Source organism: Herpailurus yagouaroundi, unplaced genomic scaffold (assembly GCF_014898765.1).
Source record: "Herpailurus yagouaroundi ecotype Mexico unplaced genomic scaffold, PumYag 67700, whole genome shotgun sequence".
Classification (NCBI taxonomy): Eukaryota; Metazoa; Chordata; class Mammalia; order Carnivora; family Felidae; genus Herpailurus; species Herpailurus yagouaroundi.
Window position 1 is genome coordinate 5369245 of NW_024420499.1, and position 15756 is coordinate 5385000.

Genomic DNA, 15756 nt, shown 5'->3' on the forward strand with positions numbered 1-15756 from the left:
GCCATAATCAAGAGTCACTTGACTGAGCCACTCAGGCGCCTCTCTGTTGACATATTTTTAATGTAGAATTGAATTTAAGGAGACCATTCTTTTTGGAAACCAACTCTTTTGGTTTAACTGCCTATGGAATCCAGCATTTTGGCTAGTTTCTCAGGGTTAAAATGTTCAACATCTCGCCAGAATCCTGCTACCTCAAACAGGTGATATCAGGATGTGAACATTTGGTAGGAAAAGAACACAGGTTAGAGAAGAGACAAAATCCAGGTTGTCAACCATTGTTTTCAACACTCTAATGTGTGTGTGTGTGTATGTTTAATTTGAAAACTTTGCATCATACAGAAACTTTGTATTATACAGGTAGTCATTTCTGGAGTCTTCAAAAGAAAAACCAAAAGACCTTAAAACAGGCTTGAGAAAACCTGTCACAAGGAAAATTTTATTTTTTTTTTTTTTTAATTTTTCAAGTTACAAAAATATGTGCATGTCAAAAATACAGTCTTAGTCCACAGAAGAGTCGTTCCAGCCATTTAAAAGTTATACAGAAGGAAAAATCAATGTATATAGGAATCGTAAAACAATACAGTATAACTGCTCAATTCAGTTATTGCTAGTTATATGCAGCTTTTACTTGAGACTGTTCTCTACAAGGGAAAGGGCAGTGTTTGGGCACTGGCTTTTGCTGATACAGGCGTTAAATGGCCAACCCCAGATTAGAATAAGCTCACTTTGAGTAGAATATACCATGTAAGCTTTGCTCAGTACCACAACGGAGTGTGGCCTAAATTTCTGTTCCACCTCCTTCTCCTAGTTGGTTCTATTATCAGAAGTAAAATGTGTAGTTTGGGGCAACAGTAAATGAACTGCTTGTTTTCAAAGTAAGTGGTGAGAAACAGGGACTCTGAGTTGCAATGGAGAAATGAAGCTGGCACGTTTAGCTGAAAAACACTGAAACAATAAACACAAGAATGGAAAAAATGTTAAAGTGTAACAAAAAAGCAACGCTAACCTTTTCTCTTTAGATGTCGAGATGCAACATGAATCAGTCTGTTCTTTTGAAGCCTAGGAGTTGATGAAAACCTGCCTTCCTCTTTTCTCTCTTTAAAAAAGACAGAGACCTAGCCACATAACAGGAACATGTTTAAAAATAGTTCCATTTGCTTCACAGAAGAACAGCGCATCAAATTAAATAACTTTAACTTTAAATAAGTAATAAAAAAAAATGCAGACGACAGTGTAAACAACAGACAACAAATCACTTACTTTGGGGGTGGGTAATACACAGGAGACGTTTGGCCTGAAGTTCACATGGAAGACTTAGCAGGTAAGAGTGTCCCAAATATATAGCAATGGCTTTGTTTCCCACTTTCCTGTCAGACCCTGCAGGGTCAGGCTTATTGCTGACATTTAACCCCCATAAGTTCTTGAATACATTTGAGATAAATATTGGTGGGAAGTATGAGGCGAACTGGAAGAACCTTTCAAAATCATTCTTAGAACAAAAGTGACACTCGGGACCATTTGGCAAGGACAATTTATGACTTAAACCCTAAAAACAGGTGATATTTTCAGGAGGTAGAAAACAAGTACCAAAAATGTACCATTTGGCCACCCTTCTTAACTTTTGGCCAACCTTGGATCTCTCCATTTTTCACTCCCCATTCTCCCAATAAAGCTATATTAGTCCTACTATACCATTCGGTACCTAACGTTATAAACTTGGAGCTGCCACAAAAAAATCTTTTTAAGTAGTTTTACTTTGAAAACCACTGAGTATATCTAATGCTCAAGTATCAACTGGGAACATTTTAGTAAATAAATTCACTCCATAGGGAAACATGCCGACATAAAACAAATACTTAACATGAAAAAAAGATGACTGAACATCTCTATATGCTAGTACATCAGGGCAGCTATGCAAACCTATATTAGTAATACTTTCACTGAACTGATTTGGAAAAGCCTTAGGTTAAAACTGCATTACCAGCATTTACTGGCAATAGCTCTATGTCTTACTAAAAACTTAATCTAATAACAATGAAAAACTCCGCTTTCTCCCAGAGAGTTATGTTGTGCTGATATCCCATAGATAATATTATAAAAGAATTTCGTTTTTGCAATAGGCTGGGCTCACAGTGAGTATGTTAATACAGAGACCATGTGTACAATATAACTGTAAGAATGTCATGAGTGAAATACATATAAGGCATGTAAAAAACTAGCATTAAAGCTCTTAAGGGCAACGATCCAAACTGGCAGCTGCTAGAAAAGGCGCTGCTATGAATAAAACAAGTATTAAAGAAACACAGTTTCGGCACAGACTAGTTTCTAGTGCTTCCACAATGAAATGAATTACTTCACATAAATTTCTGTTGCTGGAACTAATGGACCAAAGAAGAATGGACTTTAAGTACTAGCCCAATCTTGGAAACGAAAGCAATCGCTTGCAATCTTCCACACGGTGTTTTGAGGATTAGACTGGGCAGTCAGCAGGAAGTTCTGGTTGAAGTAGTGTTGTTTGTTTCCATCAAACTTCACAATTCCACTGGTCACAACGAGAACTGTGGTCTGGGCCTGAGTAGCTTGCTCTTCACCCACATTAAGGAAAAAAAAAAAAAGAGAAGAGGTCACAGTTTCTCTCAATAAACAGATTTTCAGGCTTAAACTACAATGCTTATAATTTGACACAGCAAAAGAGTTTCATCAACTTTCTCGACCTTGAGCACAATCTTGAACCTTTGCTCTCAAAAAGCAGAAAACTAAATAATCATTTCAAAGCAGATTAAAATTATTTGCAGTCCAGAAAGATTTGGGGTACACTAAAGTTTCTAAGTGAAGAGCTTATATCTAGCACAGGACCCTTTGGTTCCTGCATTTATCCATACTTCATTGGGTTTCTAACAGAGCTGTTTCTTAGTTTGCTTCCTTTTTAAAATTTTTTTAATGTTTATTTATTTTTGAGAGAGACAGACATAGCATGAGCAGGGGAGGGGCAAAGAGGGCGATGCAGAATCCGAAACAGGCTCCAGGCTCTGAGCTGTCAGCATAGAGCCCGACACAGGGCTCGAACTCACAAACCGTGAAATCATGACCTGAGCCAAAACCAAGAGTTGGATGCTTAACTGACTGAGCCACTCAGGTACCCCTGAATTTTTCATTTTTAACTTGCTCAAAAAAGTAATTACTTCTGTGGCTAAGAGTTGCACGTTTGCTTTTGGTGTTAAAGCTCAGTGCTCGCTAGAGGAAGACAAAAGACACAGAAAGACCATGATCTTACCATGAACTGGTTGGCAATCTAACATATTGACCTGGAACTCACTAGAAGGCAACATATCAAAGAAATTGGTTAGGGCTTCTAGCCCTGTAACAACATTTCCATTCCATATTAAAGTGGCCTTGTCCAGATACAGCCTGGTTAGTGCCTAAAGAGAAAGAAAAGAAAAAAAGATGAGGATTTTTGTTTCTGGGGAAGCATTTTACAGAAATGGGTTGAAGGGTTACAGGTGGCAGATAAACATTTCCACGGTGCTACTTCCACCTCTACTCCCCTCGCCCCCTGTTGCTGGAAGACACTGTGAGCAAGGTGGCTGCCTTCTATAGACTCTTGGCCTGAATACATACTTCACTTTAGCCACAAAAAAAACTTGGCCTCCCAACTGGAAGAAAGTTTTAAATGTAAAGTTTTGCTTTCTGTGTTAAAATGAAGTAAACGATCACAAATTTCAAGCACACGCAGCCCCAAACCAGCTTTAGTCTCCCTCAGTTTTCTAGTTCTGAGAATTAACAAAGTTGCCAATCAGGTCCTACCCATATATTCCAACCCTAGGGTTCCTGTAAGTGTGAGTCATTTAATGTTTGAACCATTTATTGTTGTAGGTTAGGAAGAATTCCTTTTACTACTATGCAAACAGCATATTTTGTTCAAAGGAATCACGAGTACTTGGTAAAGCAGAGTCCTCGATAAGTCAAGTAGTTAAGGCTGAAATAAGGCAAAATCCAACAGTTAACTCCCTGGTCACAGGAGTTTAGTGTCTCACAGGACACATTATTTGCTTAATTCTACAAGTTCACTTGGATTAAAACACAAGACCATTATCTTGACTCTGGTAATAAACTATGTTGCCTTTTTTTTTTTTTTTTTTTGCTACTTTGTTTTTGAAAGCAGCAAGACACAAAAAACATCCATTGTCAGGTCCCTTGCCCCTGTCCATGTCATCAAACATCAAGTACCAGAAACTTCTTTTATCTTCTGTCTTAAAAAAAAAAGACATTTTTAGAGATAAGATATTAACTTCTGTATCTGCAGCATAAAGAACATTCTCTAAGGCAATCCTGTGTGGATAAAAGACCTAGGCAAGGCTGGAGCACACACTGAAAAAATCACTGAGAAGATACCGCTCAGGGATAAATCACAACAAAAAAGCTGACGAAGTGATAACTTGCACTGTTGTATACTAAAAGTATCCAAACCATGTGGATCCTATTTCTGAGTACCAACTATAGCCATGAGCTTTAATCAGAAATTATTAATATACGAAATTAAATGGGCAAATCAAGGAATAGTCCCTGTAGTGCCAAGCTCCTTCACTAGCACTATAATACTATTTTAACCATCTTGGCTGAATGATGGGATTAAAAAAGGTAACATATTTAAGTAAATATGTCAGGTGCCATGTCAAGTGCAGTAAGTTAGTTCCCATTTACCACCATAAAAGTAAAATGAAGTTAAGAAACGTTGGCAATTTGCCCAAGGTCACTCAATTAGGTAAACTCAACTCAAAGTTGAGTTGGGATTCCAGAGCCCACACTTCCATGATATCACACCAATCCTTCCCTAAACAATGCACTTTATTAAAGAGCAAGTCTACAATCGCTTATGCAAGTCAGATGAATGACCGACTGAGAAAAGACCAAACAACCTGGTACTTAATAAAGAGTAATAGAGTCTCTAACACTCACCCGTCTTCTTTTGTCCATTGTCTCATAGTAAATATTGACAAATTCCTCAGCAGCTCTACATGCCTGATCTACATGAGTTTTAAAATCCTACAAGAAAAAATTCGTAAGTGTACATTACCACCGCCTCCAACTCCTAACAAACAGAAAACCAACAGAAGCTGATGATTGTAGCTCTATACACAGGTCACATTTTTCCATATAAATTTGGACATTGCAAAGTTCAGGGCTCAAAAGTTTCCAGTTTTTACATTTTTCACCATTTTAAGATACATATATTAAGGGCATCTCATCCCTCATTAGTGAATGTTTTTCTCAAATATGAATTTACAATCTTTGCTTTGTAACTGGTACTGTTAAGGCTTTTTAGGCTTCCAGTATTTTACAAAACATTCACTTTAATAAAAATGATGTGGTCTGAACCTTTAAAAAAGGAGGGGGGGAGCATTGAGTTCTCTAAGCCAGAAGTTACCACAAGTTGTTGTTCAGTGGGGAAAAAAAACAGGGTACAAATACAGTTCAATAAAATACTTGAAAACAAGACAGGAAACTTCCTCATATTACGTAATAATTCACTGGCATTTGTAAACAACTGTAAAAACGAAGAGAGATGTTGTCGGGGGTTTTCTCCTGCCGGGAGATTAAGTACCTTTTCCCCCCGCCATTCACTGAGCCCACCCTTATTTGAATTAAGATTTAAGTTTCATTTCTCTACCAGGTGATGGAAAGATAATGGAGAAAAAAGATCGCAAGCCATAAACAAACCCCAACATTCCTGCCTCCCACCAATTCCCATCTCGGGGTCCTTTCCAGCAACCGAAAGCAACTGCACAGACTCCGGGAGTCGGGGGCGGTTGGGGGGAGTGGGGGAATAGGGACCCAAGGGGGCTACGGAGAGCGGGCCCCGCCCCGAGGCCCAGCGGGCCAGGCCCTGATTCGCCACTGGACCACGTGACCACCAGCCAGCCCGACCCAGTGCCCCTCCCCTCAGCCGGCCGAGTCGCGGCGCCACGGCACCCTGCCGCGGCCCGGGCACTCACCACGGACGTGGCCATCAGGGAGCTCGAAGCTGGTTTTTCCGGCGGTGGCGGCGTCACTGCCTCCTCACGTGTCCGTCTCCCTCGCCTGCGGGAGGATCAAATATTTAGGGAGACAGCTAAACCCGCCAAACGCCGAATTCTCCACCCGCCCATTCTCTCCCGGAAGTAGCTCGGTCCGTTGTTAAAAGCAGCCCGACGTTCCAACCTTAAGTACAGTTCCCTTCAGTTCCGACCGTACCCTCCCATTCGTCTCCTGTATTCGCTTGTTTGATATTTCTCTACTTCGTCGGGAAGAAAAATCACTCAGCTTTCGTTAATTGGATACTCTGACAGAAAGTATCCATTTTCCCAAGGACGTGGGACAAGCTAAAAATATCTGAATGGCCCAATAGGAGGACTTCTTTGCTTCAGAAGGCGGGGCCAACGCTGGCCGAAGACCAACGAGAAATGCCCGGAGAGACCGTATCAGTAGCCTATAGGAAAAAGGGGTGGAGCTTGGGGAAAGGATGGAAATCACACTGCGCATGACTGGTGGAGACAGATTTAAAGTTCTGGAACATTCTGGAAGAATCTAGCCTCACTGAATTAAATCCTACCTGTCTCTGTAGCGTTTGTGAAATTATTCACAGTTTGATTTTGCGCTATTCATAAGGAAAGGCTTATCAAGTTCCTTCATTCTGGGAGGCTTTTTTTTTTTTTTGTCTCTCAGACCTCAGATGAAGATTAGTATACACCGCCACTCACCCGCCTTCTGCAACCTACACTCTTAACAGCTAAAATTTTACTGAGTGGTGACCACGAGCAAAGTTACTTTTCTAAGCATTTTAATCCATATTACTTCACTTATTACTTCAATAACAATATGAGACAGTCATCTCCGTTTTATAGTTAAGGCACAGTGTGATTAAGTAACCTGTTCAGGGTCACAAACTAGTTGGGGTTCAAGTTCAAACAATTTAACTACCACTACAAACTGCCTACGCTCTCCGGCATCCTTTAAAACCGTTCACCTCAAAGACACCAACAACTTCTGGGTCATCAAATCAGTTAGATATCTCTATAGCCTTACCACCCATAACTGGTTTGTGGCTCCTCATTGTAATAGTCCCTCCTTCCTTGGTATCTTCGTAAATCTTCACGAGACCAGTCTCTTCGGTATCTTCTCATACTTGAACGTGTTTTTTTTTCTCCCGAGGCTCTCCCCTCTTCAGACTAGGTTCAACTGCCAGCGCAGCAGCTTCCTTCTACTGTGCACCCACCTCACCCCCCGCTTAGTGGCGTCACTTCCGGGGGATATCTCGTTTAAAACTTCTCTCTTCCCGCGTGATGTCAATTGCTACTCGTATGCTAATGAATCATACATAGTAACACATCTCCAGCCCACACCTCTTCTCTGATCTCCAGGGCCACATACGGAATTTAGCTAGATGTGAACACCAAAATGCACTACAGGCTTCTTGAACTGCTTGAGTTCAAAATTTCAACTCATTATTTCCTCTGCACTTCCAATCTTATGCATTCGTTTAGTGATCTGTGCTTAAATTCTTGTAATCTTTATTTTTACCACCCCCATCATCATAATTCATTTGTTCATTCAACAAATATTGAGCACATACTATGGATTAGACACTGTGCACGGTTCTGGGAATAGAGTGGTAAACAAAATAGACATGATTCGTATCCTCATATAGTTCACAATATAATGGGAAGGCTACACAATAAAACATTAATGAACTGCAGAGGAATTCCAAGTAACTTGCTCGATTCTGGTCATTTTTTTCAAGCAACCTCTCTCTCTCCACTCCCCTCCCCTCCCCCCTTCCCTTCCCTTCCTGTCTCTTCTTCTCTCCTCTCTTTCTTTCTCTCTTTTATATACAAACTTTATAACTCTTTTCGTTTTTCCAAGATTTTCCTAATCTTTAAAGATCTGGTCTCAATTTGCCTTTCCAGACTTCTCTGCCATTATTTACCAACATTGGCAAAGTTAACTACCACTGCTTGCCAAAAATGTCATGTTTACTGCTTTATAGGTGATTGTATTTCTTAGAATGAGCTTAGAATGTGTCTAGTGTTTATTATAAGTTCATTCAATCCTCACCTCTGGAGAGAGACATATTATTATCTAGGTTTTTAAGAATTTAAAGTGAAGTTCAAAGAGGTTAAGTAAGTTGGTTAAGATGGCCCAGCTTTCAAGCCACAGCTGTCTGATCCCAAACTCTTTGCTCTCAGAACACTCTGCTAGTCATGCATTTGCTTAAACTATGCTTCTTTTTTTTTTTTTTCTAAATTTTTTTTTCAACGTTTATTTATTTTTGGGACAGAGAGAGACAGAGCATGAACGGGGGAGGGGCAGAGAGAGAGGGAGACACAGAATCAGAAACAGGCTCCAGGCTCTGAGCCATCAGCCCAGAGCCTGACGCGGGGCTCGAACTCACGGACCGCGAGATCGTGACCTGGCTGAAGTCGGCCGCTCAACCGACTGCGCCACCCAGGCGCCCCAAACTATGCTTCTTTTAAAATGTTTGTTCCCTACATTTCTACCTGCCCTTCAGGGACCAGAGAAGATGTAACCTTCTCCGTGAAGCCTTCCTTCATTTCATGTCCCCAGAACACCAAAGGCTGTGGCCTGTTCTATGGCCATGTTGTCTATTGGTGGGGGAACAATAGTGCTGGGAACTAGAGTGTTGGGAGTACTGAAAGGGGAAAGCTGAGCTAGAGGTGGTGGTAAGGGTCAGAGTTTTGCCCTGAATGTTTGCACAGAATTGTGTGCACTTTTATTGATGTGTTACAAAGGCAGGACGCTGGGCAAACATCATAGGAAACAATGTTGGGTTCTGGTTGCTCAAAACCGTGAATTTAAACCAAATTAAAACTATGTTTAGGGGGACAAATGGGAACCAGGCAAACAAGACATGGAATAGCTCTTCACTAGATAATTGCACACGTGTAAAAAGCAGGGAGATTGACTAGGAAGGGTATGAAAAGGCTTTTCTTGGGACACAGAATGGCATCCTGGTTAAGCATACTGTTCTTGGTACCAGCGTGGGTTCAAATGCTCGCCATGCCACTGAGGAGCTCTGTGACCTTGGCCAAATTACCTAACCATTCCATGCCTCAGTCTACCAATCTGTAAAATAGAAATAATAATATTAACACATACTTCATAACATTGTTGTTATGGGTATACAGTCCCAGCTCGAGGAATATAATTTTCCTCTACCCTCAGCAGGGATTATGCAGCCATCTATTCGAGAGTATGAAGTTGGGACATATTAGATAGCCTTGGTGTATTGAGAGGCACCTGTACAGTCTGGGAGAAGGTTGGGTGCTCTTTAGTAACAATATGCTGGGTTGATTTGGATTGTTTATGGCTATGCTGTGCAGCCATTTTTCCTGGCCAGCCACAGACCTAATGGAATTAAGGCCTTTTGGAATTACTACCATCCCTATCTGAATCTTCACTTTGCTCTGAGTTTGAGATGGGCTAGTTTAGAACAATCAGGGAGTGATCCGAGCAGTCAGGGCCTTCCTCTTGGGTCTCTGATTGGCAACCAGACTGTTCGCATTAAGTCTCATGCCCTACCAACTAAGTTGGCTAGTCACCCTTGTCCTGTTCACATCAGAGAGTGCTTCTAAAAACAGCTTGATTGAGATACAAGTAACATACCTTACATTTTACCCATTCAATGTGAACAGGTCAGTGGTTTTTAGTATATTCACAGAGTCACATAAGCACCACCATGAAATTTGAAAACATTTTCAATGCCCTGGAAAGAACCCCCTCCCTTATTTTTTTTTTTTATATAATGGTTATTCATTAAATTTTTTTTAATGTTTATTTATTTTTGAGACAGAGAGAGACAGAGCGTGAGTGGGGGAGGGGCAGAGAGAGAGGGAGACACAGAATCCGAAGCAGGCTCCTGGCTCTGAGCTGTCAGCACAGAGCCTGATGCAGGACTCAAACCCATGAACCGTGAGACTATGACCTGAGCTGAAGTCGGACCCTCAACGGACTGAGCCACCCAGGCACCCCTAACCCCTTTCCTTCTCATTAGCAGCCAGTTACCTCTCCTCTTGCCCCCCACCTCCTGGAACCACCAATGTACTTCTTGTTTCTATAGATTTGCTTATTCTGGACATTTCATATAAATAGAATCAGACAATATGTGTCTTAGCATAATGTTTTCAAAGTTCATCCATGCTGTAGCATCTATCCATACTCCAATTCTTTTAATTGCAGAGTAATGTTCTGTTGTATGGATCTACCGCATTTTATTTTTCCATTCATCCATTAATGGGTATTTAGGTGGTTTCCAATGTTTGGATATTATAAATAATGTTTCTATAAACATTTGTGTACGACTTTTTGTGTGGATATATGTCCTCAGTTCTCTTCGATAGAGAGTCTTGGAGTGGAATTTCTGGGTCATATGGTAACTTATATGTTAAAAAAATAAAATTCAGCAGAGGAAATTTTGAAGATCTTATTGGTTTTATTCAACAATTCATGAATTGGGCAGCATCCCATCTAGCAGATAGAAAGGAGCTTTGAGGAGCCGTGCGAAATGAAAGACTTTCATAGGCAGAAAGGGAAAGGAACCAGGAAGTTCTACTAGGCAAAAAAGCAGGTTCGTTATTCCAAGGTTACTTGCTAGTAGTAACTCATCAGGCGATTCCTGGTGCTGGTTCCCCAGCTAGAGTTGATCAGGCGATTCCTGGTGACTAGCTTGAGACTCCAGTTCCGGGAGAGCCAAAAGCATAATTAAGTCTTGGTTTGATGATGTGGGGCTTAGGATAAGCAACTCATTTGGGGCCTATTGTCTTGTTTTAAACCTGTTTAATGTTTTAGAGAACTGCCAGACTGTTTTCTACAGTGGCTGCACCATTTTACACCACCAGCAATGTGTCAGGGTTTTAATTTCTCCACTTCCTCACCAGTACTTGCCATTGCTTATCTTTTTTATTATAGCCATCCTGGTCAGTGTGAAGTGATAGCTCACTGTGCTTTCAATTTGTATCTCCCTGATGCCTGATGATCTAGAGCATCTTCTCCTGAGCTTATTGGCCATTTATTTATTTTCTTTGGAGCAATGTCTATTCAGATCCTTTGTTTATTTAAAAAATTAACTGGTATTTTTATTATTGTGCTTTAGTTATTCTTTATATATTCTAGATACAAGTCCCTGATCAGACATGTGATTTGCAAATATTTTGTCTCATTCTGTGGTTTGTCTTTTCACTACCATAGAGCGGTGGAGAGGGTGCGTAGGTCCAGTTACAACACTACAAACCCTGATGTCCTTCTTGAATACATGCTCCTCACACTTTTGCAAGTGTTTGCTTAATTTCCAGAGTTATGAAAAACTTAATTTTGTCAATGTTTGTCAGTGTTTTCGTTGCTTTTATGGAGGAGTGAATTTACAGAGGTCCTCAACTCTGCCATTCCAGAGCTCTGTCTAGATACCACTCTGGTATACCTTTTGAAAGACACTGTTATGGTATGCCTTTTATTATTTATATATTTACTGGATTTTAAGGGGCTAACTTTATGTGCTTCTCATATATTAAACATTTACTCATACCACTGGCACTGAGTAAAAAAAACTTATGCAAAGTAAGTGGTCAAAAGAGAATGACCAAATGAAAATTTCTCCTCCTTTTAGCTTGCTTTTATCCCCATTCTGAATCAGTTCTGAAGGAAGTGAAGGTGTGAACTAATTTCTTATGAAGGGAACTTTTTCTTCCTTTCAGGAAAGAAGTGAGAAAATAATCCATTTTCACCTCATTATTTTTCAATTGCCTCCTCTATGGGGTATTCACAAGTCTTATATTCAGGGGAGAACAATTCTTTCAACTCTGCTGGAAACTTCTTTTTCTTTAAGTAATTATTTCCAGAAGCAAAACGTACAATAAGGCTTTTGTATTGGTTGAACTCTCAGGTTTGGGGAAGTTCCACTAAGACCCTGGCTCAACCACTCGGCAAATTTCTTAGACAAATGTGAGTTATCATTGTCAGAACATCATAATGTAAGGTTCAGACAGGGGCATACATTTAATTAGCAAGATGAGAAACTAAAATCTGAAAATCTCCTTGTCTTACTTGGCTCTATCTGAGAAGTCACCTTCATACTAAACATCTATTTCTTCCTTAACTTCTGCCTCCCATCTAGTTCCAACCTTCTTCCTGCTCCCACCATAATAAGCAAAATAAGCAAACCAAAAAGTGCCCCCTCCAAAAAAAAAAAAAAAAGAAAAAAAAAAAAAAAAAAAAAAAAAAAAAGAAGGAAAATGTTAGGGGCTTCCTGTAGTCATTTAGTTTTTCTCTATTCTTTTTACCTTTATGTATATGTTTTCCTGATATTAACATAGATCTCCACAATTTTTTGCTAGTATTTGCTTTGTGAAACTTTTACTCCATCATTTTACTTCCTTTTTTTAATGTTTATTTACTTTTGAGAGAGACAGAGAGACAGAGAGACAGAGAGACAGAGCGTGAGTGGAGGAGGGGCAGGGAAAGAGAGGGAGACACAGAATCTGAAGTAGGCTCCAGGCTCTGAGCTGTCAGCACAGAGCTGGATGCCGGGCTCGAACCCACAAACCGTGAGATGATGATCTGAGCCGAAGTTGGACACTTAACCGACTGAGCCACCCAGGTGCCCTTCCATCATTTTACTTTCAATGTTTTGAGTTCTTATGCTGAGCTGTGTCTTTTGTAAATTGTATGTAGGTGGATTTTTTTTTTTGGCCTGGTATCTGTTTTTTTAATATTTGTATTTGTATTTTATTTTAAAAATGTCTATTTAGAGAGAATGAGAGAGAGTTCAGGGGAGAGGGAGGGAGAGAGAGAATCCCAAGCAAGCTTCGTGCTGTCAGAGCAGAACCTGATGCAGGGCTTGATCTCATGAACTGTGAGATCGTGACCTGAGCTGAAGTCAAGGGTCAGACTCTTCACCAACTGAGCCACTCAGGTGCCCCTGATATCTATATTTTTTAATGGTATATAATTTACCTAATGTCCAAAAAGTTTAAGTGTACTGCATGATGGATTTCAAAAAGTATACACCCATATAACCACTAACTGCATCGCAACAGAGACTATTTCCTGTGCCAGAGGGCTCCTTCCTATTCTCTCCCGGTCAGTACTCCCAAAAGGTAGCCACTATAATGACTTTTAAGATCATGGATAGTTTGTGTCAGTTATATAACTTCATATAAAAGGATTCATAGAGTATGTACTCGTTAACATCTGCCTTCATTCACTCAAAAATAGTGTGAGAGTCACCCATATTGTTGCATTGTAGCACTGGCTTTAAGCATTTTTTTTTTATTTTTTAAGTATATTTATTTATTTTGAGAGAGATGGAGATAGCACAAGTGGGGAAGGGGCAGAGAGAGAGGAGAGAGAGAGAGAATCCCAAGTAGGTTCCATACTGTCAGCACAGAGCCCTATGTGGGGCTCGAACCCATGAAGCTGAGAGATCATGACCTGAGCCAAAACCAAGAATCAGACGCTTAACTGACTGAGCCAACCAGGCGCCCCTGGCTTAAGCATTTTAAGCATTTTTTATTTGTAATAGCTGCAAACTGGAAACAATGCACATGTCAATCAATGGGATAATGGACAAATAAATTGATCTCAGGGGAAAATAATTCACTATTTCCCCATTAAGTATGATCCTGGCTTTAAAAAAAATCCCTTATTAGATTAGAGGAGTTCTTTTCGATTCCTAGTTTGATGTGTATTTTTTTTTAAATCATGAACAGGTGTCAAATTTTATTAAATGTCCTTTATGCATCTATTGGCAGCTTTCTCCTTTATTCAGCCAATATAATAAATTACATTGGATGACTTTCAAATATTTAATGAAGATTCCATTACTGGGCTAAACCTCACTTAGTCATAATTCATTTTATACATTGCTGGATTCATTTCTTAGTGTTTGGTTTAAGATTTTTGCATCTATGTTCAGGACAGACATTGGCCTGCAATTTTACTTTCTTGGTATATCCTTGTTAGGTTTTGGTATTAGGGTTCTGCTGGCCTCTTTGAATATAACTGCACTGCTTTCTTTTTTACTATTTGCATTGTATATAGTAATATATAGTATATACATATATACAATATAGTAATACCCTTTTTACTTTCAACTTTTCTGTATCCTTTTATTTAATCTGAGTTAAACAAAATTTTAAGTTTATTTTTATTTACTTTTTTTTTTGGGAGAGAGCACGAGCTGGGAGGGGTAGAGAGAAAGGGAGAGAGAATCCCAAGCAGGCTTCACACTGCCATTGCAGAGCCCGATGCGGGGCTAGAACTCACAAACCATCAGATAATGACCAGAGCCACAATCTAGAGTCAGATATTTAGTCAATGAGCCACTCAGGAGCCCCTAATCTGAGGTTTTTTAAAGTGTATTTATTTGCTTGACAGAGAAAGAGAGAACAGCAGGGGAGGGGCAGAGACTGAGGGGACTGAGGATCCCGAGCAGGCTCTGTGCCGACAGCAGAGAGCCTGATATGGGGCTGGAACCCACAAACTGTGAGATCATGACCTGAGCCAAAGTCGGATGCTTAACCAACTGAGCCACCCAGGTGCCCATAATTTGAGTTTTAGGCAGTATGTAGTTGCATTTTGTTTTCTATAAAAGTAAAATGGCAGGGAGTGCCTGGGTGGCTCAATCAGTTAAGCGTCAGACTCTTGATGTGGGCTTAGGTCATGATCTGACGGTTTGTGAGATCGAGCCCTATATTGGGCTCTACACTGACAGCATGGAACCTGCATGGGTTTCTCTCTCTCCATATCTCTCTGCCTCACCCCCTCAAAATAAATAAACATTAAAAAAAAAAAAAGAAAGGAGGGGTTCCTGGGTGGCACAGTTGGTTAAGCATCTGACTCTTGATTTCAGTTTGGGTCATGATCCCACCGTCATGGGATTGAGCCCCAAGTCAGGCTCCACATTGAGCATGGAGCCTGCTTGAGATTCTCTTTCTCTTGCTCTCTCCCTCTGCCCCTCTCCCCCAGTCATGTTCTCTCTCTTTCTCTAAAATAAAAAAAAGAAAAACTAGTCTGATAATCTTTGTATTTTATCTATCTATCTATCTATCTAACTATTTATTTTAATGTTTATTTATTTATTTTTTTTTTAAAAATTTTTTTTTCAACGTTTTTATTTATTTATAGGACAGACAGACAGAGCATGAACGGGGGAGGGGCAGAGAGAGAGGGAGACACAGAATCGGAAACAGGCTCCAGGCTCCGAGCCATCAGCCCAGAGCCCGACGCGGGGCTCGAACTCACGGACCGTGAGATCGTGACCTGGCTGAAGTCGGACGCTCAACCGACTGCGCCACCCAGGCGCCCCAATGTTTATTTATTTTTGAGAGACACAGAACATGAGTGGCAGAGGGGGTCAGAGAGAGACGGGGAGAGAGAATCCCAATCAGGCTCCTCACTGTCAGCAGAGATCCGGACATGGGGCTCAATTCTACAAACTGTGGGATCATGACCTGAGCTGAAATTGAGTCACATGCTTAACTCATTGAGCCACCCACTCACCCTTATTTTATTGAGTTATTTTTTAAGTTTCTTTATTTAGAGATAGAGGGGGAGGAGCAGAGAGAGAGGGAGAGAGAGAATCCCTAGTAGGCACTGTGCTGATAGCACAGACTGAGTCACCCAGGGACCCCTAGCCTCTGTATTTTAGTTGAAGTGCTTAGTCCATTTACATTTTAAGTAACTCTTGAATACAGTTGGGTTTCTAGC

At 40.5% G+C, this 15756-nt stretch overlaps 1 protein-coding gene across 3 annotated transcripts; it reads right to left on the reverse strand.

Moving 5' to 3' along the window:
* Positions 1-409: 409 nt before the first annotated feature.
* NXT2 (nuclear transport factor 2 like export factor 2) lies at positions 410-7226 on the reverse strand. 3 transcript variants are annotated; one of them, XM_040468384.1, is made up of 5 exons: positions 7063-7226; positions 5994-6078; positions 4957-5043; positions 3275-3419; positions 410-2585 (listed from the first exon to the last, which is right to left on the reverse strand). In XM_040468384.1, exons 1-5 carry the CDS (start codon positions 7158-7160, stop codon positions 2404-2406), a joined length of 597 nt encoding a protein of 198 aa, XP_040324318.1. In that variant the 5' UTR covers positions 7161-7226; the 3' UTR covers positions 410-2403. The 3 variants fall into 3 exon arrangements, with proteins under 3 accessions (XP_040324318.1, XP_040324319.1, XP_040324320.1); XM_040468385.1 differs by lacking the exon at positions 7063-7226 and adding an exon at positions 6232-6354; XM_040468386.1 differs by lacking the exons at positions 5994-6078; positions 7063-7226 and adding an exon at positions 5719-5845.
* Positions 7227-15756: the final 8530 nt, after the last annotated feature.

Excerpts from the sequence above, each read along its gene's own strand:
- NXT2 (XM_040468384.1), bottom strand. The coding sequence starts at position 7,160 with ATGAGAAGATACCGAAGAGACTGGTCTCGTGAAGATTTACGAAGATAC. Across the intron at positions 6,079-7,062 it reads CCACAAACCAGTTATGGGTG|GCGAGGGAGACGGACACGTG; the intron begins GTAAGGCTATAG and ends ATCCTCCCGCAG. Across the intron at positions 2,586-3,274 it reads AGATTGCCAACCAGTTCATG|AGCAAGCTACTCAGGCCCAG; the intron begins GTAAGATCATGG and ends ATGTGGGTGAAG.